Genomic DNA, 25,290 nt, shown 5'->3' with positions numbered 1-25,290 from the left:
TGCACCAGGCTGTCTGCAGTGACGAACCAAAAAACGAACCAAACGAACCAGCCTAAAAGTTCATGGCAGTTTGTCAGAAATGGGATCTGAAGAACCGTGGTTCGCGAACCACGAACCGGCCTGGTTCGCGCTTAATTTTGGTTCGTATTTCGGTTCGTGCCCATCTGTAATCGTAAGCAGAGTTACTTCAGTCTAAGCCCATTGATTTTAGGGGGCTTAGACTGGTGTAACTCTGCTTACGATTGCATTGTTTCTGTGGGTTTTTCCGTTTTATTTGGTACTTTATGGAACAGAATGTAAGACAACCACCAACCCTCTCGGTGCTCAGGAATCTGTAAATTTCAACTTTTCTGGTGAGCTTTTGAAGACAGCTGAACTATTCCGATGGTGCTGTCCAGCCAGACAAACCACGTTTCGGCATTAGCAAAACTGTATATTCTTACAAAAACCAGTCTTGTGGATTCTCCCACCCCCTGCTTTTTTCGTTAAGACCTTGAAGTTAACCAGAAGCACTGTGTAACCTCATGCACTGTGTATTTACAGATAAAGGGCTCTCAGCAAGCGTTTTACCTTGAATGTAACTTCAGTTGGTGGGAAAGGAAAAACATGAGCTCCGAACAAAGGACCTTATCAGCCTTGTGTTATAATTGGACAGGATTAAGCTGGAGCCCAGTCACCAGAGAGGGGAGTCATTTTTCATAGGAATGGCTCTTCCACACTGTTCTGACAGATGCTTTGCTCAAACACGTGGACCTTACAATATAGAAATGCCAGCAAAGTCCTGATTATTTCTTTCCTTTCTTTTGGTTTCTGCCAACTGCTCCCATAAAGGCTTCCCAAATTGTTTGCATACGCGGGCCTACCTTGCCACCAGGCTGTGTGCACTCCTGCTGCATTTGCCAATCTGTGTGCTTAACACTGGCTTGCAGCTGGGAGATGAGGCTGGGGCAAAGGGCAGGCCACCTGGCAGTGCCGGAAGCAGGAATTGCCAGGGGGATGGAAAGGGGCAGAGCATAAGAGAGGCTTGGCAATGCACCATCTGTTGTGACAGAGGTAAGAGAGGGCAGTGATCTGGATTTAAAATGGCTGGGTCTTCACTGAATGTGCTCAGTTACCAGCATTTCACAGGGCCAAGGTACAAGTGACGAATGACTCTTGAACGGCAAGTGAACAGACTCACATGTATTTCTCCCTGTTCACTTGCACTCCACTTGCCCTCCACGCGATCACATAGGCAAGTGGAGAGCAAGTGAACAGGGAGGAATACATGTGGGTCTGTTCACTTGCCGTTCAAGTGTCATTCGTCACTTGTAGCTTGGCCCACAGATGAAAACAGGAACCTTGTTTTTAATGGGGGTTGAGCCCACTTGGTGTAGTGGTTTAGAGTGTTGGACCAAGACCTGGGAGACGCACTCAGCCAGTGAAGATCCTTGCGTGACTTTGGGCCAGTCATTTTCTCTCAACTTAACCTACCTCACAGGGTTGTTGTGAGGACAAACAAGGATAGGAGTATCATGAATGTCTCGCTCAACTCCTTGGAGGAAGGGTTAGATGAATAGTGAATGGTCTCCTAGGGCAAATGCGAGAAAATAGGAATAGTTGGTGCATATGCAACCAGGGAATCTGTATTAAGATAAATGGGGATCCCAGGTTACATCTGATACCAGCTTCCGGCAGCAACAACAACCTTTGTCTGATTTATGAGAGTGTTTTGTCTATCTGGGAAGGAGGATTTTACCTATGAAAGTATGTTCTTGCTGCCACACGCTAATGGCAGCTCCTCTGCTGAAGCGGTTCAAACACTTTCCTTGGGAAAAGAACATAGCAGTTTGGTGTAGTGGTTAAGAGTGTGGAACTCTAATCTGGAGAACTGTGTTTGATTCCCCACTCCTCCACTTGAAGGCAGCTGGGTGAGCTTGGGTCAGTCACAGCTTCTAGCTCTCTCAGCCCCACACACCTCACAGGGTGTTTTGTTTTGGGGATAATAATAGCATACTTTGTAAACCACTCTGAGTGGGTGTTACGTCATCCTGAAGGGCAGTATATAAATCTATCATCATCATCATCATCAGGGCTTTTTTTCAGCGGGAACACAGTGGAATGGAGTTCCAGCACCTCTTAAAAATGGTCACATGGCCACACCACGCCCCCTGATCTCCAGACAGAGGGGAGTTTAGATTGCCCTCCGTGCCGCCGAGCAGCTAAACTCCCCTCTGTCTGGAGATCAGGGGGCAGGGCCACCAGCCATGTGACCATTTTCGCCGAGGGCAATTTAAACTTTAAAAAACTCCCCCCTTGTTCCAGCTGACCCAAAGTGACGTCATTGTGCGGTCTTGCGTTCCACCACCTCTTTTCCCATAAAAAAGCCCTTATCATCATCATCATCATCATCATCATCATCATCCCACTCTCCCCATGAACAGGCTCAGGGTGGTTCACACAGTAATAAAATAAAATAAATTTACAAAAAATAAATCACAAAACCAACTGTTAAATGGCGTCCTTCGTTAGATTCTAAAGGCTGCAATAAAACCACACAGGCACAGCCATGATCCCAGCATTCAGAGCGGCAGAGTATAGAGCACAGCATTCTGGAGAGACAGATCGCCAGCCCTTCAACCAACGACCCAGCGAATGTCTCTGTCTTACAGGCTCTGCGGAATTGTAACAAATCCCACAGGGCCCAGATTTCTATTGGGAGTGTGTTCCACCAGGCCGGATCCAGGGCTGAAAAGGCCCTGGCCCTGGTTGAGGCCAGGTGAATGTCCCTCAGGCTGGGGATCACCAGTAACTGCTTGTCCGCAGAGTGCAAGGCCCTCCGGGGGACTTAACAAGAGAGGCGGTCCCACAGGTATGTTGGTCCCAGTCCATGAAGGGTTTTGAATACCAAAACCAACATCTTGAATTGAATCCAGAACTCAACTGGGAGTCACTGCACCAGCCACAGCCCTAGATGGAGATGTGCCCTAACTGGAGTCCACATAAGGACACGTGCTACTGCATTCTGGACCAGCTGTAATTTCTGGGTCAAGCCCAAGGGCAGCCCTGCATAAAGTGAGTTACAGTAGTCCAGCCTGGAGGTGACCTATACTTCCATGTCTCCATTCGCCAGGCATGACCCCTGTTTTCTGGCACCCGTCCCTAGGAAATCACTGCCTCTGTTTTGCCTTGGGGAGAGATGCCCGCAAGATTTGCTGTTTCAAAATGCTATTAGTTATATGCACATACACGTATTAATTTTTGTTCATCTTTAGATTTCAGACTTCACTCTATATGGAGTTTATAAAAAAAATAGCATGTCAAGTTAGAAGCCTAAGCTAGAACCCCTTCCCATGATATGCTAATTTTTATATGCGTACAAAAAAGCGCCTCTCTGCAATCATGTAAGCTGTTGTCAGAAATCTGTACCGCTGTGTACCAAGTTATCTGTTGCATTTTATCCTGCCCTTCCTCCACAGAGGACAGAGCATTGTACCTGGTTCTGTTCCCCCCAACTCATATCAATCTCACAACAGGCCTGTGCAGGAGGTTATGCTGAGAGATCACAACCAGTCTGAGGGTACCCACTGAGCACACATTTGAATCCAAGCCTTCCCTACACTCATAAGCACAGTCACTCTCTTGGATCTCTGACACACCTCCCTTTCTGCTATTGAGAGCAAGGCCTCGGTTCATAGGATCATAGAGTTGGAAGGGGCCATACAGACCAACTAGTCCAACCCCCTGCCCAGTGCAGGATCAGCCTAAAGCATCTCTGACAAATATTCGTCCAGCCTCTTCTTGAAAACTGTCAGTGAGGGGAGCTCACCACCTCCCTAGGCAGCTGATTCCACTTTTGAACTACTCTGACCGTGAAAAAGTTCTTCCTAATATCCAGCCGCTACCTTTCTGCATGTAATTTAAGCCCATTGTTTCGGGTCCTACCCTCTGCTGCCAACTGGAACAGCTCCCTGCCCTCCTCCAAATGACAGCCTTTCAAATACTTAGAGAGCAATCATGTCCCCCCTCAATCTCCTCTTCTCCAACCTAAACATTCCCAAGGCCCTCAGCCTTTCCTCGTAGGGCTCAGTCTCCAGACCCCTGGATCATCCTCGTCGCTGTCCTCTGCACCCTCTCGATTTTGGTTCTAGAGAGGCAATGCAGGTTGTGGGGGAGAGGGACGATTCCAGTGCGGTGCGCTGCATGAAACGTTTTTCTGTACACAGAGGAAGCAAAGTTCAGATCTCATCGGGGTCAGGATGCTCCTTGGCTGGCCTTGAATATGCCGCTCTCTGTTGAACTGATCTCCCTTCGCTAGACTGCACTGACTGGAGAACAGATAAAATTGTCAAGCGCTCAGGACACTGATACTGCACAGGGAAAGGAGGGAGAAAGGCCCAGACCCAGACAAATAGGACTGCTAATATGTCCTCTGCCACTGAATACCAATGCTTGGTTGGAGGGGACTCGGTCGATCGGTGATTGTTAGCCATGGTGATTAAATGGAGCCTCCATGTTCAGAGGCGGTCACTCTCTGCATCTTTTGAGGGATGTCGGGGCTGTCTTGACCTCTGGGTCCCTCTTTATAGGCTTTCTATAGGCTTTCTAGGAACAACTGCCTGGCCAGCGTGTGCTACAGGAAGCTGGGCTAAATGGATCATTGGTCTGATCCAGACCAGCATTGGTAAACCTGTGGCAAACAGCGTACGGTCTAATTCTGTTAATTTTTAACATTCTCTCTCTGTGTGCTGCCATTTCGAACCCTAACTGTTGAAAGTTTGAGTCTTTTTACTTAGAAGACAGCACAAGAGCAGCTGCACTCCCCCCCACCCCCACTGCCTACTATTCACAGAATGATCTTCCTTCTCCCCCCCCCTTTTTTTTTACTGTTCTCTGCAACCAGAGCAGAGCAATAAAAGAAATCTGGTTCCACGCAGAGGAGGCTGCAGGACGGAAATGTGGGGGGGGGGGAGGGGGAACCACTCCATTTAGCCAGGTCCCAACTGAACGCTTTAAAGAAAATCTTCTTAGGTTTGTGTTGGGGGAAGCCTCCATCTCCACGACTGTTAAATGCCCACAATTCTGTTTTAAAGTGCTTGACGCCTCAACGACACTGCCCTTTAGAAGCAGGGGGGGAAATCAGATGGGGAGATGAGAAGGGAAGGGGGCAGAGAAGGCGAGCGATGGGCACAGCTGAGCTGCTGCTTGGTGCAACGGTTGTTGCCCAATGGCAAAAGAAGGGTTAGGGGAGCTGACGAGGGTGGGTGTGGTTAAATCTGCTCTGGCCAATCAACTTGCAATAGGAAAGGAACGGGAGCGGGGGCAGAGGCAAACATTTTACACTTACTTTCCCCGGCCAAAGCCCACGTGGCAAAAAAAAGTTACGATTATGTCCGTAGTCAGATACCCCGGGGAAAACCTATCTTCTCCCGGAGCCGCATCACATGATGACTAGCTCGGAAATGTAAAAGGCAGAAAAACATGGGGATGCGAAATGATAATGAATGCGCTGTAAAGGCCGAGTGCGAAAGCCTTCTAATTCTGGACTAAGGAGAAATAGATAGAAGGGCAGAGCAAACTTTCCCCCAATAATAAAGGAACGGAAAGGGGAGGGGATTCCTCATCCCTAAAAACATTAATGGATTTGTTCACATTTCCTCTTTTTTATCAATCTAAACGAAAGCCTAACATGGTTGTCAGTAGCTTTCCCTTTGGGTTCCTTTTCTCAAAAGAGCCAGCCGACTTTTCAAAGGAGGCAGGAGGTCACCTTTGTTTGTAGCAAGCCCAGTTCTTTCTGTTGTGGTGTGGGAATGTTGCCACGTGTCCTAATGATAAGCCCATGGACATATTAGCAACAGCCAGTCAGCTCCAGGTCCCTTTCTCTTCCCCCTCTGATGCCCGAGAAGGACTGGAAGATCAGAATGAGAATTCCGTGGCTTCTCTTTCTCTTCGGCTTAGGGATCCTCTCTTTGCACACAGCAGCCAATGGCATCGAGCCAACAGGGGAGAAAACTGAGGAAACCACGCACCCCAGTATCGAGGAGGAGGACAATGTTTTAGTCCTGAAGAAAAGTAATTTTGATAAGGCCCTGAAGGAAACCAAATACCTGCTGGTAGAGTTCTGTAAGTACCAATCGTTCTAAACATCTTTATCTAATGTATTGTCGAAGGCTTTCACGGCCGGAGAACGATGGTTGTTGTGGGTTTTCCGGGCTGTATTGCCGTGGTCTTGACCACGTGGTGGTCAAGACCATGGCAGTACAGCCCGGAAAACCCACAACAACCATCTTTATCTAATGTTTATGGCTGTCAAAGAATATAGATTATTTTAGTGGATTTGACATCTGACTTTTTAAATCAATGAAACTGAAATATATTTGCAGCTTACCAAAATACACAGGTGTCCTTTTTTTTTAAAGGGCCAATTAAAGTGTGTAACAGATTTCCTATCTGGACAGAGCACCTGTGCTGGATTCGCTCTCCAAACCATGTGTGGGTTGTCATTATCATTACCTCAGAACTACGCGTGCCTTGATTTTGCTGCGTGGAAGGGCTGTAGTTGGGAGCTGCATCCCAACTGACGTCACATGTGTGCGTTATCAGCGTGAGAAAATGGAGAGTGTTCGAGGCAGCGCTTCATGTATTTAAAAGGAGGCATACCTTCTTAAAAGAGCAAGAGAGCTCACAGCTTAAGAAACCAAAAGGTTCTACTTGTTTTTTAGAAGCAAAACGTTTCTTGCTGGGCTTTTAGTATGGGAACGTAAGAAGTGCCCTGCTGCATCAGGCCAGAGGGCCATCTAGTCCAGCATCTTATTTCACACAGGGCCAAGCTACAAGTGGCAAATGACACTTGAACGGCAAGTGAACAGACTCACGTGTATTCCTCCCTGTTCACTTGCGCTCCACTCGCACTCCACTCGATCGCTGGGCCGCTGCTGAACAGGAGAGTGATCCACCACCCATCAGAGGCCCGATCCTCGCCGTTTCAGGACCAATCCTGGCCATTTTGAGCCCGAATTGAGCCATTTCAGCCCCGATCCAGGCTGAAATGGACCCAAAATGGCCAATAATCAGGTGGGTGGGGTCACCTGACATGTGACCTTTTGGGAGAACTACCAGAACTGTGTTCCTGCACGTTCCCCCTTAAAATAAACCCTACTGTAGTCTCACACTAAGGTGGAATCCTCCTAACCATGTGAGGCTCTCTGGTGAACAATCTCTTTCCAGTGCCTCGAAATCTTGCATTGCAGTGGACTCTTCCTTCTGCAACACTGCTAGGCCATACTAATGAATCAAAGAAGTTTTTACTTTTTTACGATGCTTGATTTTGCGAGTCATTTATAAGGTTGAAAAAGGACTCACAGACCCTCCCCCTTTCCTTCAAAAAAAGTTATACCTGTGCCCTGGAATGGCCCTGCTGACCTGCAAACACTAAAAGGTTGAGACACAGCGGTCATCCCTTGTGTTTTATTGCTGCGCATGTGTGTGTTTGTTATGTAGAGAAAAGGAAGAACAATAAACTGAAAACTGTGGCAAATTGCATGTGTGCAGCACCCTGTACCATACTGGTAATGAAATTGGAACAATTAAAGATTCTTAAGGCATCAGTTGCACTTCAAAAATGAGAGCCGGTAATTCAAAAACGGGATATCTGGGATGAGAGGAACTGGCATGAGAAAAATTACTGGTGGTCCCTAGCAGCCAATCCAGTGACCTGTGCAAACAGAGAGTGCATCCTAAAAAGTATCCCAGAAGTGTCCCATAGAGAGTGCATCCTAAAAAGTATCCCAGAAGTGTCCCATAGAGAGTGCATCCTAAAAAGTATCCCAGAAGTGTCCCATAGAGAGTGCATCCTAAAAAGTATCCCAGAAGGGAGTGCATCCTAAAAAGTATCCCACATCTCATAGTGGTCCTTGGTGTACGTTCCGTAGAAATCTAATCAATGTGAGGACAGAAAGTTTAAAAACAAATGCTCTTCTTATTGACAAATTTACAAAAGCTTGCACACAAACCAACCATTCTAGCTGCACAACAAACATCAGCAACCAGTCCCTTCAACATCACCAGACCAGCTCCAGCTCCAGGAACCTTACAACGGATCTCTCAGCCGTGATCCCAGCCCCCTACAACCGGTCTCCTTTCTGCTTTCTTCAAAGCACATCAGATAGCCAGCCTCCTCCCACTTGAGAGGACAGGACTCAGAGTCTCCCTACATGAGACAGCTTTCATGAGAATTCTCAAGTGTAGAGAGACATAATGTTAGCTGGGCCGCATAGTTTAAAAAGACAGAGCTGGCAGAGATCACTCCTCAGAGGGTTTGTTAGTTTAATCTTCACCCCAAGGTTCTGTCAGTTTCGCCTCTCCAGTCTAAAACTGTGTGGGATCGCAACCAGAGGGTACCCAGGAATGGAAATGGGCTGGAGCTGCCTTCCAGAGCCAGGCTTGGACCTGGAGAGGTTATAATGGGCTGAAGTTTCCCTTCTGGCATTTCATAGCCCTTTCACACAGCTCCAGTGTATAGCAAAGCCTTTGCCCTGCCACTGGCTCTGTCTTTTTAAACTACCCTTCCCAGCTACCGTTGCATTTTCCGATGTGTCAGATGTCTCAATTTTGCTTCATGTTAATGACCAAGCCTAATGTCTCCCGTTGTCAAGGTCTAGTTTGTACTGAGGTGATACACATGGCTTTCTGAAACGCCATGCCTGCTTCTCCAGATCACTTTTATTCAGGTCAGCATGACTGGTTCTTCTGTTCTGCATTTAACCTCACAACAACCTAGTAAGTTAAGCTGAGAGAGTGACTGATAAGAGTAGGGATCAGAACTCAAGATTCAGTGTACACTCTGTGCCAGCCCCACCCATGGTCTGAAAATAAGCTCTTTGAAACCCCTAAATACCATATCAATCCGTTTAAACAAGTGGGCAGGATTTGTGGGGTGTGGGGTGGAGAGCGATGTGAAGGTTTGCACAGAATTTGGAGTTCTTTTTCTGAGCTTGTGCGCAGCTTTGTCTCGGCGGAGTGCCGCAAAAGCCTCCTCCGAATATTAACATTGTTTTGTAACTTACCGATCTTCTAGGACTCTGGAAGCAGGGGAGTGGGAAACGGCTTTGGCGGAGGGTTTCTCTCCCTGTAATTTCCAAAGAGTCTTGGTTGTGTTCTCCCAATCCTCATAAATTTTCAACGCCTGATTTTTAAACCCAAGGCTGGCTGCTATCTCCTGAAACTAACAGGCGAGCGACATGAGCTGGAGGCAGGGCAAAGTCCAAATCTGGACATGGAGCAAGGAACTGTAACTTGAGATCCCTTCTGCCCTCCCGTTAGGCCTTTTTTTAAAAAAAACCTGGAGTCCCCTGCTGTCAAAGGGGGAAATCAGGCAAGGAGATGGCCACAGATTCTGGATCTTGGGGTGTACATGCTTAAGAAGGATGTCAAAATTTCAGCTTCAGCAGAGGGTTTTTAGCTGTACTCTCTTTTGACTGCTAGGAATGCAAACAGAACAGTGCCTTTTAAGAACATCAGAAGAGACCTGGGCTGAATCCACACACCTGCAGACGGTCCCAGCGTTGTGCTAAATGTTCGCTAAACACCCAAAAGTGTAGCGTCTTTCTAGCGTGATCGCGCTAGAAAGACGCTACACGTCCGGGTGTTTAGCGAACATTTAGCGCAATGCTGGGACGCTCCGCGGGTGTGTGGATTCAACCCTGCTGGATCAGAACAGTAGTCCATCTCATGCAGCCTCCTGTTTCACCCAGCAGCCAACCAGTTTCAGCACCAGGATTATCTCAAAAAAAGATGAGCTTTTATAATTCAGCATGTTTGACAATATTTGTCAAAATAAAATAGCCAAACATAATTAAGCCTAACCTTCCATTAAAGGGAGGCGATGGCTTTCCAAACAGTTGAATTACTATTTTGTTTTCCTTTACTTAAAGCCCACCTTTCTTGCCGGCTGAAGGCAGATTACGGAACAGGATACGATATGCCATAAACAATGGGACAACTGGATTACAAAAACTGGAAAAACAAATGCAATAATTGAATCACAAATTTAGAAAGCAGCACAGTAGAAACAAGATTGTTCATATAATAATAGTGCAAAACCCTTACAACCCTATTCTTGGAGAAAGACTGGATTTGCACACGTGAACAAAGGATGGGTGTACCATTCCTAAAATCTAGGAATACTAACTCCCTACCCCGCACCCTCAAATGTAAGTTTCATAAGCATGACAGAGTTAATTCCTCATGCACTGAGGATCAAAATCCTTGTCTTTTTTGAGTTCTTTTCGCTACTCCCAGTGAAATAATTAATATGAAAAAGAGACCACTTTTCAAGTGGCGCTGATACAAAGATTAATGGAGGGCTCTTGATAATTATGAAAATAAATGTTCCAGAGGTTTGTGACTGATCAGCAACTGAAAAGGAAAAGATTAAAACCTCCCACCGATTTATCAGAAGTCTAATGAAAGTGACAAGCCGGGACGGGGCTTAGTACAGTTACACAACAAGCCGACTTCTTTGGGAAGAGCTATAGAGTCATGTGATGCTATGAGACTGCTCAAGTTGGGATGATTGGTCCCTCTAGGACAGTATTGTCTGGTCTGACCAGCAACAGCCCTCCAAGGTCTGGGCAGAGGAAGCACCTTCTGCTCAAGATCTGTGACCTGGAACTGCCAGAGGTTGCACATGGCAACTCCTCTGTGCAGAGTAAGTGATCTGCTGCACACTTGAGATTGATGCATACAACTAACCTGATTGTCCATAGAACTCAGCTGTTCTCACAGACAGCAGCTATCTGGCATTCTGGTTAAAGAAAGGTTTTCCCCAGCATCACCACCCTGAGATTTCTTAGTTTGGAGATGGAAATGGAAGTGTTCTGTATGAATGGGTGACAGCCCCTCCCCGAACATGTATCATTACTTTGCATCACCATTTGTGTAGCGTTATCAGTGTGCCATGATGCTTTATAGTTTCTCAACTGGCCCCATCTTCACGAATAGTTCCTTTGGGGCCAGGTCAGGAGTGTCTGTATTTGCCTGCAGAAGGGCGAAACTATAGAGTGGGCTCTATTGTACCACTCAGCTTGCAGAGTGCGAAGCCTTTTTCTACAGCAAGCAGAGCTTCCCACCAATGGAAGTGGCTTTGCTGCTGGAGCAGGGGCCACTTCAAGTGGAGGGAGGTTCCATAGACTGAAGAAAGGCTGCTGTTCAGGAGTCATAGGATCCTGGCCAGTGTGTGGCATGCCCCTCTTTTTCCCTTGGGAGGCCGCCAGTTTAATCAGGACAAACCAGGCCACGATCTGGCTAGTTCCAGTAACAAAACCACATTAGAAACCCTTGGCCAGCTTAAGGAAAGATTTGGACTTGGGTCTTCAGCAGGGCCGTTTCCACACGGCTTACCTTCCCTCGGAACGACCTGGAACATCGCGCAAAAAACGTGGAAGATTGCGTTTTCTCGTGCAAGATTTGCAAGACGTCGCACAAATCTCACACAAGAAAACACGATCTTCTGTATTTTTGGCACGATGTTCCGGGTCGTTCCGAGGGAAAGTAAGCCATGTGGAAACAACCCAGGGCTTTTTTTCTAGGAAAAGAGGTGGTGGAACTCAGGACCGCACAATGATGTCACTTTGGGTCAGCTGGAACAAAGGGGAGTTTTTTTAAGTTTAAATCGCCCTTGGCAAAATGGTCACATGGCTGGTGGCCCCCACCCCCTGATCTCCAGACAGAGGGGAGTTTAGATTGCTCTCCGTGCTGCTGTGCAGAGGGCAATCTAAACTCCCCTCTGTCTGGAGATCAGGGGGCGGGGCCACTGGCCATGTGATCATTTTCAAGAGGTGCTGGAACTCCATTTCACCGCGTTCCTGCTGAAAAATAGCCCTGGTCTTCAGGATAGTTGGGAGTCTGGGATCTTGTCTTCTTCTTGAAGAAGAACGTATTGTTAAAAGCAAAGCATACCTGTTTCGGTCAAGAGAGTGCAGCCAATCCTAGTTGCTATTACTCTTATCTGTAGATTAAATAGTAATGAAAGCTAATCAACCTGAGACCTTTCCAATGATAACACTGAGAGACGTCAAGTTAGCTTGACCCCTTCAAGGATTCCTTACAGGTTACTGCAAAGTTAAAAAGCCTTTAAGTCCTTCCTGTAATAAAACTCTGGCTTTAGCGCAGTTAACCACAGGGACCCTTCCACCTGTCATGGGTGCTGGCTCTTCAGGCTCCTCATCCGTCTCTTCCCCACCCCAAGACGGGAAAACAGTCTTAAAAGACTAACATGGAATGACATCGGGAATGAACTGGCTCCTTCCGAATGGCCACACAAATACAAAGCATGCTTGGATGGCAGGGGGATTGATTGCTAATGCAGCATTACTACTCTTGTACACTGGCCACCAGTTTGTTTCCAGCCCCAGTTTATACTTTTAAAACCCTCAAGTGCTTCAAGAACAGGGCAGTTGAGGACTGCCTGCCTACATGAACCTACCCATAGGCTGAGTTCAGCTACAGGTGCTTGTATGCCCTTGTTAACAGATGGGAAGGCACACAGAACAGGGCTTTTTAGGCTGTGACCCCCAGATTTTGGAATCCCCCCCCGCCCCCGCACACACACACTAGGCCTTCTGGAGATTTTCTAAAACCATTCTGTTCCCGAGGGCATTTGGTGAACTGATTTCCCGACAGCAGTGGTGTGGTGAAACAAGTTAGCATGTTAGACTATAGATGGGGAGGCCTGGGTTCAAATCTCCCATTTAGTCATGAAGATCACTGGGTGATCTTGCCTAGTTATCCTAACCCACCTCGTAAGGTTGTTGTGAGGATAAAACTGGCGAAGGGAGAGCTCTTCTGTGGAGAAATATGACAAACAAGCATGATGCTGCTGTTGATTTCATTGCAGGTTGCTGGTTTCTCTGATTTTTTAAAAAAAATTTAAAGCTCTTACTGGCATCTGCTGAATTTATGACTGAACATGCTGCTAATTCCTTTTTTTTAAAATGAGGGTTTTATATTGTGTAGTTTCAGCCTTGAGTTTTTAAAAAATATGTATTTGTAACCTGCCTCAATAAGTAAAGATGCCTGAATAAATAAATGTCCTTCCTTCTATATCTGTAAAACCACTGGGAAAGCATTTGTGATATAATAGATCTGGTTTGATCAAGAATGTTTGTGTAGCGTCTTACCATTGCACATCAATAAAACGGCACACAGAAAAGAATCTTGATGAAATCATACTTACCATCATGGTACAATTGTTTGGGGGGGGGCGATGCTTCATCAATGTGCGTGTGCAGATTGACAACATAGAATGGAATAATGATGGCATGAAATGAAGAAACTGGAAGACCAGAAATATTTCATAATACATGTAGTAACAGCGGTAAGAATTTTACTAGCATTTTATTGGAAACGACCAATAACACCTCAGCAGGAGGAACTAATAGCGAAGATAATGGAAAATGCGAAAATGGACAAACTAACTTCACTAATGAAAGGACAAATGGAAGAAGATTTTGCTGCCCCATGGACCCCTTTTTACAACTGGATGAAAAACAAGTATAAAGACCTGAATGTAGTAACCATATGAAGGCAATACTGTAATTTGTTTTTAGTAACCACAGTCGAACGATTGGTAGTGTGAAATGATATATGTAGATAAGTAGAATGCTGATCCAAGCAGACTTTATTGCTTTTCTATTATGTCTCCTTTTCCTACCCCCTTTCCCCTATTCCTATCGTTATGAGAAAACTAATAAAAATTTTTTTTTAAAGAAACTGGAAGTTGCTGTACATTGTGTGTTTCCCCCAGTTGCCAGTTTTAGACATTCTCCTCAGTAGTTAAAACAGAATTAAAATGGAAAGAAGTACAGTTCAGGGCAGAATTCTGGAATAAGAACAAAATGTTACGAGGGAAATCTACTCACCTTCTTTTTCTTTCTTGGATGTTTTGCAGACGTTACTTTATCTGGGCCCTCTCAGACTTTGGCTGCTGAATTTGCCAAGGCTGCTGAAGAACTCAAAAGCGCCGCTGTGGATGTCCGCCTTGGCAAAGTAGACGTGACAGACCAGAAGGATTTTAAGAAGGAGTTCAATATCCAGGACTTCCCAACGCTGAAGTTTTTTGTCGATGGTGATCGCAGCAATCCCGTTGACTGCAAAGGTCAGCAGCTGTTTTTTTTCATCTTGCACGTTTCTTGTTTCCTCACAAGAGGGCACTCGTGGCTGGCCTCAGCCACACCTAGGGTTCGTTTCAAACCACTGAAGCAGCTGCAAGAATATCGAATAAGGACAGGGATGCTCTGTAGGTGGCTCAGTGGCTGCTTCCCCTCTGGAGGATTTCCTCCTTCTCCAGCATCAGCACGGTAGACATTTAAGACCCCTCTGGAGGGTGGAAAATGAACGGTATGGTAAGGATCAAGAACCTCTGGCCTTCATTGCTTCTACACTCCACATTGCAGGCATTTTTTCATAACTTCGTTTTTCCATGAAATATGTATTTTGCCTGAACGTGCAAGGTATGTCAAGTAGCCCCTTTTGTTGCTCACACCTGTCGAGGATGGTCATGTTGCTATCTGTGGCTCTTGGGTTTTAATCCCAACTAAGTTGTTTGTTGTGCTTCCGAAATTCCCCTCATCCGGGGCCGTTTCCACAGGGCTTACCTTTTGCCGGAACACAGTGTGTTCTCGCACGAAATCATGCAATAACAGCATGTTCTTGCGTGAAATCGTGCGATAACAGCATCTTCCTGGCGCAATTTCGCGCAAGAAGATGCTGTGTTCCGGCAAAAGGTAAGTGGCCCAGATTTCTTCATGGAACTTGGAGTCTTAAATAACCCTGTCCTGTTTTCACAGTGGAACCGATGCATTAGGAATTTTGTATAGGGCCCTGTGCGTGCCATATTCTATGGATTTTTCTTTCTTTCTTGTCTCCCCTCTCCACATACGTACACAGTGCCAATGTGCACGTGTGCATTTGTAAAACTTTTTACAATTGCATACCCATTTGCTGATGTGCATATGTGCAGCGGTGAAACATTGCATTAAGAATGTGTTTGTAATCACAGAGGATTACAGTGATCTCCCAGGAGAAAGAAAAGGGAGGCAAGTGGATCATTAATATGCAGATATGCACATGCATTGTGTTAAAACAATGCCATCTTGACCATCTTGATGCATTCACACAGACCATCACATCCATATTATTTGTTGCTGTGTTTTATCTGTGTGCGCGCGCGTACAACAGTAATGTGTGCATCTATGGAGGGAGAGAAATGCACGAGTGGCTGTGGCTAACTGTGCAGGCTTCAATTCTTGTTCAGTTTAGGAAATCCCCCCCCACACACACACACAAACAATTAAACTAGGAATTGGGAGGAAGGGAACTTGAAACATGGAAAATGTTTGCCAATTTTTTTCTTCTTTTTTTTAAATTGAATTTTATTAAATTTACAACTAAATCAACAAAACAGTAACATACATACAACAAAAACAGTAATGATAAGATATGTCAACATCAACTATATACAACGAGTTATAACAATCAATACAACAACAACAACAACAACAACATTTGATTTATATATCGCCCTTCAGGACAACTTAATGCCCACTCAGAGCGGTTTACAAAGTATGTCATTATTATCCCCACAACAATAATCACCCTGTGAGGTGGGTGGGGCTGAGAGAGCTCCAGAGAGCCATGACTAGCCCAAAGTCACCCAGCTGGCGTCAAGTGGAGGAGTGGGGAATCAAACCCGGCTCTCCAGATTAGAGTCCCACACTCTTAACCACTACACCAAACTGGCTCCCTGAATTAAGAAGAAGTAGGTTGTAAGCCTTTAGATTCCAAGTATTCATAGAATGGGAACCATTTCACCCAAAAGTCTGTTCCTTGAGGACAGGGTCCCCGTTGGTATAGTTTATCAGTAATTTTCTCCATTATCAAATGGTTCCAAATTTTTGTCATCCATAATTCTAGGGTTGGTGGTGATTTATCTTTCCATTTAGATGCAATTGCACTTTTGGCTGCTACTAAAAGTGAATTAATAAGATTTCTTCTGATATTAGGGATTTTTGTTTGTTCCCACAATCCTAGAAAAATTATTTTAGGTGAAAAGGGAATATCATAACCTGTTCTCTCTCTGATAGCATTCAGTACTTCTGTCCAAAATCTCTCAATATGGGGGCAACTCCACCAGCAATGGGCAAATGTTCCTATTTCTTTGCAGTTTTTCCAACAAAGAGGATATTTGCCAGTTTCTGATGTTACTGGTGTGGGACCAACCACATCAAAAAGATGAGCAGTATGTGGAACGTAAAGTCAAAGCTTGAGTGGATTCCTGCAGCCAGGCCTGAACATCCTATTTCAAGATGTTGGTTACAAGTGAATTTTATATTGAAACTGATGGTGTGCTATATAAAAGCCGATTCATCTTGCATAAGTAAACTTCACCGAAGGGAGGCTTAATGTGTGAAAAATGTATTGGGTGGGGAAAATCAGTCCCTTTGTAGTGAAAAAGCATTACCAACATAATCGGATTTATTTTTGATAGCTCAGACACTGATTAGTTTCCATGTCCAAATTGGAAAAATCAGCAGTGGTGCTGAGCAACTAACTGCCTAACACATTTCTGCACCTCTCTATTACCCTTTTGTTCAGTGCCCCCCCCCCTTCACATCTGACACTTAATTAAATGAAGTACACTTTGCAATAAGCTGTGGAATGGTCCTGAAATCTGTTTGGATTAAATTGCCAGTCAATATTTCCAGAGGAGGGATGGGGGATGTTTCCAGATTTGCCATGTAAATCTTGGTAGTACGTGCTCTTTTGCAGGTTTGAAAGGAAAAGCATCTTGGTCTGGAAGGAACACATGGGGGGGGGGGGTGAATGCTGCCGATTAGGAGCTAATTGGCCATGCAGCAAATTACCTGGGGAATTTTCAGAAGCAGAGATGAGAATTAGTTGCTCAGTTGTCATGTTTGCCTCTGATGACCCGAGCCAAGGGATGCTGATGAGCCACGTAGTGTTAAACATAGTATGTTTGTTGTGTTCTGGGTTTGTTGTGTTCTGTGCTGCTGTTGCATACCTCTCCATCATGTTAGAGTGTGATCGCATTACTGTTGTGGTCACACCACTTAGGTTGGTGACACAGTGGTGCAGGAGGTAACCTTGATGTGCCCTGCATTCATAAATGCAGTATGAAATTCATACGATTTGCATAGATAATACAAGTGAATTGGCAAAACCGACATTGGAAAGCAGAGATCCAAAACTGTTCACAAAGATAAGAAATGAAATTAATTCTAAAACATCCTCATCCCTGGTTGAGGATTAATAAACATTCCTTTTAGCAATAATCCCTACATTTAAAATAGGGATTTCTAGAGATCTTTTGGTCATTTCTTCATCCAGTGTATTCTTATCTATAACAAATATTTAAAAACAAATCACATAGCTGTCCATTTTATTTGTAAAGATGTCACTTTTCAGTGACATTCAATTGCTCCAATAGAAATGACTCCAATAGAAATAAAACTCAGAAGAAGTTAACTTTTTGAGGGTGAGGCAATTTAAAAGTACTAAAGATCAGTAGGGGTGTGCAATTCGGGATTCGGCTTCAGGTAAAGTACCTGAATTGGACTCGATTCGCAATGATTTGGAAACCCTGAATCAAAGCTTCCCGAAGCAATTCGTATCACTTTGGGAAGCTTCAATTCAAGGGGTTTAAATGCCCCTTTCTGTGCCGCTGTGAAGCAGCACGGAAAGGGGCATTTAAACCCACGGATCAGCTGTTTGGTGGGGAGATCTCCACCAAGCAGCTGATTTGGGCCTTCCCTGCTACCCAGCTGGCCGCTGCGGTGCCGGAGGCAGCAGTGCGGGCCCTGCAGGAGCTGGTGCCAGGGTTCCCTGCCACCCATCTGGCTGCTAAGCTGGCAGAGGAGGCAGCGTGGGCCCCACAGGAGCTGGCTCCGAGTTTCCCTGCCACCCATCTGATCGACCTCCCCCTCCCTGCCGGCCAGATGAGTGGGTTGGGTTGGTTTGCCCCAAGTGGTTGGGGGGGGGGTGCTTGCCGCTTCGGGATTCTAGTAATTCCAGATTTTTTTCCTGCTTTGGGTTAACCCAAAGTGGGAAACCCAAATTTTTTGGGCATGCACACCCCTAAAGATCAGTCAAGAGATAGAGGAAAATATTTAAATAATCTCTCAAAATTAATTTGGTTGGTTTAGCAAGGACTACAATTGTGTTTCTAGTTTCCTTAACTGAACATTTATGGCTAGCAGAAGGTTATTGATCAAATTTTTACAAATTCTACAAAAATCCCATAAGGAATTCCTCTCCCCCCGCCCATAAGAGTTCAGCTGATTATTACTGAAAATCTGTTTGCTCTGTTCAATTTTGCTTTCGGCAATATATCCGTTTGCTCTGTTCAATTTTGGATGCTCCTGTTTATGCTTCTGTATTAAAGTCTATGAAATTTATGATGTAGTATGACTGTGGGAGTTAAGTGGGATTGAATGGATAAATAAATCTTAGCTAGCTGAAAGCCTGTTTATTTATTTATGACATGTTTAGCCCCCCACCCTTCTCCACAAAGGATTCAGTGTGGATTACAGTGTGATTTAAATCCATTATACAACAACCAAACACTGTTTCATTAAATTGCCACGCACCCATTCTTTTCCATAATCTCAAGGCCAGACCACTCCAGTCCAGACGATCCAACTTTCAAGGAAATGTCCTTTCCGCAGCCTCTGAAAACTAGGAGATGTGGTAATAATAGACCACACTGGACTGCTGTCAGTTCTGGGGAAGCAGACCCCCAAATTTCATCCCCCAGTTTTTCTGGAGATTGATTACAGCCATGCTACTCCTTTGACTCTGGTATATTTTCTATATATCTGTGTATCTTTTTTATTCATTGCTGACACACCCCTATAAATTATTCCCTTTTCTCAGGAGTTAGAACAGCCTCTGCCTTTGTCACGTGGGTAAAAAGAAGAATAGGATCCTGCTCGGTGCATCTCAATAGCACAAGCCAAGCACAAGCCTTCATTGACCCGGAAGGTTTGGCTATAATTGGCTTTTTTAAGGTAAACCTTTGTTCCTAAATTAAAATAGTGGGGGGTTACATGTCATGGTCTTAACACTGTTGTGTGTTTATAATGTTGGGGAATTGGGGGGCGGGTCATGAAATAAAATACCGCAATAGAGACTGCTCTGAAATTATCCAAATTTTTCCCTGGAGATTGAGAGTTTGAAATTGTCCAGCCTTATTTCTGAAGCAAAAGGACTCTTCCATCATTTTCAGCCTTTATTTACATGTTTCTGTACAGACTACAGTACCATCCATGCACGCTTAGCTGTGAATTGCCTCTCGTTCACGTTTGTCTATTTTTATCCATCCATGCAGACTCCGCTTTTCAGACAGATGAAGCTTCCAATTAAAATCTATTCTATCTTGTAATTAAAGGCAGTTGCTGAGATATACAGTGGGTTTTACTCTACAAGTATATTTTAAAATTACCTTTTTCCTCCCTCCCAGGACTGGAGTGGCCGTTGCTTGCACCGGACTTGTGTCGCGCTGACTTAAAACCCCTCTTTTATCCACAGAGCCCTCCAGGAGGGGTGGTGGAGGTCTTCTGCGATTCCGCAAGAAGTACTCCAGAAATCCCTTTTGGGATGACAAGCAGTGATGAAGTTTTTGCACACTTCGGCATTAGGGAGAACATGATCGTCATCTTCCAAAAGGTATTGATCACATTTTCAGTTCACTCTTCCTCCAAAGAACTCAAGATGCATCCTAAAAGGCCTCTGCCCTGGCTATGTTATCCCCACAGCGTCCTGAGAGGTAACTTAGGCTTTGAGTTGTTGATTAGCCCTCCAGTGGAGCTTCATGGCCATGTGGGAATTTGGACGTGCGTCTCTTCTGTCCAGCACCCTAACCCACCACACTGGTGCCGCCATGCATTGGTCCTAGCTATGTTGGGGAGAGGAAATAGACCTTCCCCTTCTCCCTCTCTGGAACACGGGTGTCTGCATATTACTGTAGTGTCCAGTTTGGCATGGGTAGGCTCCCTTGTTGTGCAATTAGGAGACGGCCACCACAGTATGAACCAGGGAACCATTCTAGGTTCTTTTCATGGAAAACGGTGGCCTTAGCCAAATGACAGAGCACATTCTTTGCATGCTGCAGGTCCCCGCTTGAATGCCAGGCCAGATCGGAAAAGGCGATTCTCGTGTATCAGGCTTGGAGAGACCTGTGCTAATGAGGATAGGGTATACTTGGCTGGCTGGCTGGCTTGGACCAGTACAACAGGAGAGAGAATCACGGAGAGAACTGGTGGAAACAAAAGCAAGAAAACCCACGATATACTGACTAAGATGTAATAAGACACAGTCAATAGAGCAAGGAAAACAATGAGTCCTTCTGTGGAATATATTCTAATACAGAAATGTATAGTTCTATGTCTGTCATATACGGTCGCTGTACCCAAAGCGAGTAAATTCTTAAAGTGCTAATGCAAATTGGTGAAGGATATACACACTGGAAACACAGAACACAAATAGTTAAGGTACTAGTCCTCAAAGAGTAATCATATTGCACATGGAAATATTAAAGTGCATGAATAGCAGCATATAACAAATTTCGTCTACAGAGCATATCCAACAATCAAACATAAGTCCAACAGTAAAGAAGGTCTAAAAAACACTTATATCACAATGGTATTAGAGGAAATAAGACTTGACATGAAGGTTCTTCATTCAGTGGCTGTGGAGAATGTGAAGAGTCTCATAATAACTCTTAACGGGATATCTAGATCCTCATTGGCCCGTTTCAATATCAATCTTTTTCAAAGAGTCACAGTCACTGGCTGGGACCAGTGGCACAGCTTCATACATCACTTTCTAAAAAAGGCTTAAAACAGCCATTGAATCCAGTGATGCTCCTCCTCGTATTGTGAATAACCATGGTTTGCTTTACCAGTAAATCTCTTGTTTCTTGTGTCCAAGGGAAAACCTGTTTATAATGAGGTGGCAGAAGAAGGGAAACTGAATCACATGGAGCTGACAAGATTAATTAAAACCTTTACCATGGATTTAGTCACAGAGTATAATCTGGAGGTATGTCTCCTCATTAATTTTTGTCCAAAGTTCATTTCTGTCTGGTTAATCTCTGTCCATGGCTTCAAACCTGCTTGGAATTCACGTATTTAAACCCCTAATCCCAAATATCCGCTTCTTTTCTCATGGATGAGAGATGAGCAGGTAAAACTTTTCCATTTTTGCTGTGATTTCAAATTTTCTTCTCCATTACATGTAGATTTTTTTTAACCATGCCTAATATGTAATGGAGTTTAATATATTCATTTTCCCCATTAATTCGGAAGCAAATGTAATCTCCACTGGTAATCCCCCCCTTGTTGAAACTGCAGCTGCTTTTGGAATTTTGAAGAAGGGTAATGGATCCCTTGCGAGTCCCTGAGCGCCATCTGAAGCAGAGTCGGACCCTTCTAAGCCCACTGACTTCTGTCCTCTGTTTAAGATGGCGCTGCGAATCTCATATATTGTCTTTAGATTAGAAAGGGAACACCTTTGCTGGAGGGAGAGTACTTTTCAGTGTGCAGGGCACTTCTATTTGTTTAAAGGACTTTTGTTGTGCCTTTTCCTGCATTCAAATCAGTGGATAACATGAAGCTGTAAATATGAAATTCAGTAAAACAATTAATATAGAGATCCAGACAGGGCTTTTTTTCTGGGAAAAGAGGTGGTGGAACTCAGCGAGTTGCCCTCGGAGAAAATGGTCACATGGCTGGTGGCCCCGCCCCCTGTTCTCCAGACAGAGGGGAGTTTAGATTGCCCTCCGTGCTGCTCGGCGGCGCAGAGGGCAATCTCAACTCCCCTCTGTCTGGAGATCAGGGGGCGGGGCCATCAGCCATGTGACCATTTTCAAGAGGTGCTGGAACTCCGTTCCACCATGTTCCAGCTGAAAAAAAGCCCTGGATCCAGAGGAGTTAGCCACGTTAGTCTGTAGTAGCAAAACAGTAAAGAGTCAACATCTGACTAAGAGAGCTGTGGCTCTTGAAAGCTTATGCTATGATAAAGTTGGTTGGTCTTAAAGGTGCTGCTGGACTCTTTACTAATTAATATATAAAATCACTCAAAATCCAATCACATTTAAGAACAGCCCAATACATCCTGATTAATCAAATCCATTCCTTGAGCTTGTCATAAAAATACCCAAATTAAAAGAATGAGGAAGGTCTTCCAGCTTCGCTAGGAAAACTCAGCAAGAAATTTGCCATTCTTTCAGAAAAACAAAGTCTCTTTCTGGATTGTGTCCTCCTTGTTCCAAATATCCATGGGCCCTCTTTGACTTTTGGGGATTTGTTTGTTTTCCAGACATCTGTGAAGATTTTTGACGTTCCTGTGGAAAATCACATCCTTTTGTTTATCCCGAAGAGTTCAACTGTGTTCAACGAGGCATATGAAAATTATAAAACTGTTGCCCTGGAATTCCGAGGGAAGGTTGGTATGGTGCCATTTATAGTACATTTGGGTTTCCGGCTTTGTAAAATGTCTGATGTCAGTTTATGGTGGTTACTGGCACAGAACATGCTAAGTTTACCAAAACAAAAAAAAGTTACTTTCTCTTACATTTGTATAAGTTTTCAAAGTAACAAAAATGGAGAAGGGCAAGAAAGAGAGGTGAAGCCAAGGAATGCGGTTTTGGTGAGCGTTAACAACAACAACATTCAATTTATATACTGCTCTTCAAGACAGATCAGTGCCACATTCAGAGCTGTTTACAAAGTGTGTTATTGTTAAGTGTGTGGGGCTGAGAGAGCTCTGGGAGAGCTGTGACTGACCCAAGGTCACCCAGCTGGCTTCAAGCAGAGGAGCGGGGAATCAAACCCGGTTTTCCAGATTAGAGTCCTGCCACTCTTAACCACTACACTGAAGTGGCTTGCACACTACTTGCAATTTGGGAGTATAAAGTTGTGTCCCAATTAACACAAAAGCAACAAAATTCTTCCCTTTTACTCTGAGCCAAGTGTATGTCTCTGTAGCCTTTTTGGGGTTGGGCTAAGACTTTCTCTTCTCAAACACTTGGTTAATTCTCCCCTGTTCTGGATATTTTACTTGCTTTCTGATGAATTTTTTCCCTAAAGACTTAAATGAGCCTGTGGATTTAATTTTTTTATTAGACAATCATTTTCATGAGGCTCTTTTTTAGGAAGATTAGCTATTCTCACCTTTATTTTAGGATTGCTATGTTTATATTTTTGTATTGTTTTAAAATTGATGTAAGCTGCTCCAGGAATGTTACAATTGATAAAACAGGGTTAACATACCTGTAACTTATGTTCATCGAGTTCTTCTGTGCTGACACACATGGGGACTGCGCAGGCGCAGGCCAGCCGCCGGAGAATTTTCTAGAGCTTCCATGGCTCCGAAGGGGCCGTTTGTCGCGCGCCTCAGCGACCGTTTTCCCGCCCAAACGGTCACGTGATCCTCCAGCGACCAACGGCCCCTTCCCTCAGTTCTCCTTTGCCGCCGCTTGACCAACACACTTCAGCCATAACACCTTAAAAACACCAATTTCCGTTACAGCCATCACATTATTGTGCATTGGAGTTCACAGCGGGGTAGGAGGGAGGGTTGTGTGTCAGCACAGAAGAACTCGATGAACATAAGTTACAGGTATGTTAACCCTGTTTTCATCTTCGTTCTTCTGTGCCTCCACACATGGGAGTGTACCAAGCTTCACACAATAAGGAAGGCGGGGTGAAGTCCAACACAATTTTATTGAACAAACAAGAACAACAATAAATAGATATGCATATATACATCTATGTAAAAAACTGTGTAAGGACACATAAATACTCAATATTTACATATATACACACCCCCAGGTACATATATACACACTTTCACTCAAGGGTACCCAGCAGGTACGCCAAGAAGTCATTCCAAAACTCCCTTAGGAAAAAAGGGAGTGTAAGACAGCCTTGGCCACAGATACATCCTGCTCCGCATTGACATCAACGGCGTAATGCCTGACAAAGGTGTCTGCAGAGGACCATGTGGCTGCTTTACAAATGTCAACCAGGGGCACCCCCCTGAGGAGTGCCGAAGAGGATGCTTGGGACCGCGTGGAGTGGGCTCTGACATGAAGCGGGCAAGCCACCCCTGCCAGGGAATAGGCCTTGCTAATGGCCGTCACAATCCACCTAGACAGGGTCTGTGAGGAAGCCCTATTACCCTTGTCCTTGGCCCCAAAACATACAAACAGGTGAGGACAGGAGCGGAATTCCTTCGTCCTATCCAGGTAATAGGCTAGGGCCCTCTTCAAGTCTAGGGAATGAAGGGCCTTTTCCCCCTTAGAGGAAGGTTGAGGAAAGAATGCAGGCAGTGAGATATCCTGCGAGAGGTGGAAGGCGGACACCACCTTGGGCAGGAACCCGAGGCAGGGACGCAGGACCACCTTGTTGGGTTGAAACACAAGAAAGGGAGGGTCAGACCGCAGTGCAGACAGCTCACTGACCCTTCTGGCCGATGTGGCGGCCACCAAGAATGCTACCTTGTAGGACAGCATATCCAAGGGGCATGTAGCCATAGGTTCAAATGGAGGCAACATGAGACGTGAGAGCACCAAGGACAGCGACCACTGAGGCACTGGCGCCGACACAGGTGGGTAAAGATTGTACATGCCCTTAAGGAACTGGCGGGATTGTGGGTGAGAAAACACCGTAGCACCCTCAACTCGGGCGTGAGCAGCTGATATCGCTGCCAAGTGTACCTTGAGGGAGGACACCTTCAAGCCCAGGCCACGCAAGTGGCACAAATACCCGAATACAACCCCCAAGGGACTGCTGTCAGGCACCACTCCTCTGGCAAGTGCCCAGAGCTCAAACCTGCGCCACTTGGCCGCATAAGCGCGCCTAGTGGATGGCTGACGGGCATTCAGGAGGACCCTCTGTACCTCGTCAGTAAAGCCTACAGGGGAGGGACGATCCGCCAAGCCGTTAGGTGCAGCTTCCTGGGATCGTGGTGGACTAGGCTCCCGTTTAGGAGAAGGTCTTGCCGAGGGGGCAGACTCACATATGTCCGTTGGGACATCCGCAGGAGCTTCGGGAACCAAACCTGCCGTGGCCAGAAGGGGGCCACCAGGATGCAGTCCGTCCCGTCCTCCTCTATCTTGCACAGGACCCTGGGAATCAAGGGGAACGGAGGAAACATGTAGTGCAAGCCCGGCGTCCACGTAAACTGGAAGGCATCCCCAATAGAGAGGGGGTCGCTCCCTGCCCTGGAACA

General features: G+C 45.3%; 2 protein-coding genes across 5 annotated transcripts in view; one reads left to right on the top strand and one right to left on the bottom strand.

The window, feature by feature from the left end:
• LOC129338367 (acyl-coenzyme A synthetase ACSM5, mitochondrial-like) overlaps nt 1-9,234 on the bottom strand; it is a 33,613-nt gene extending 24,379 nt beyond the window's left edge. The window contains exons 1-3 of one of the 4 annotated variants that reach the window (XM_054992524.1): nt 9,045-9,234; nt 1,739-1,807; nt 571-753 (exon numbers count right to left, since the gene is read on the bottom strand). The gene's annotated coding sequence lies outside the window, so the exon portion shown is untranslated. Of the gene's footprint in view, nt 1-570; nt 754-863; nt 910-1,738; nt 1,808-9,044 lie in introns of those variants that run through there. The other 3 variants (XM_054992521.1, XM_054992522.1, XM_054992525.1) reach the window with 3 other exon arrangements.
• PDILT (protein disulfide isomerase like, testis expressed) overlaps nt 5,847-25,290 on the top strand; it is a 30,451-nt gene continuing 11,007 nt past the window's right edge. The window contains exons 1-6 of the mRNA XM_054992526.1: nt 5,847-6,102; nt 13,928-14,134; nt 18,931-19,064; nt 19,585-19,722; nt 20,986-21,096; nt 22,375-22,500. Of these exons, the coding sequence (XP_054848501.1) occupies nt 5,874-6,102; nt 13,928-14,134; nt 18,931-19,064; nt 19,585-19,722; nt 20,986-21,096; nt 22,375-22,500 (945 nt within the window). The 5' untranslated portion in view covers nt 5,847-5,873. The remainder of the gene's footprint in view (nt 6,103-13,927; nt 14,135-18,930; nt 19,065-19,584; nt 19,723-20,985; nt 21,097-22,374; nt 22,501-25,290) is intronic.

The sequence above is a fragment of the Eublepharis macularius genome, chromosome 12, assembly GCF_028583425.1.
Source record: "Eublepharis macularius isolate TG4126 chromosome 12, MPM_Emac_v1.0, whole genome shotgun sequence".
NCBI lineage: Eukaryota > Metazoa > Chordata > Lepidosauria > Squamata > Eublepharidae > Eublepharis > Eublepharis macularius.
The sequence above is the reverse complement of the archived record's forward strand: the minus strand, read 5'-3'. Positions and strand labels throughout refer to the sequence as shown.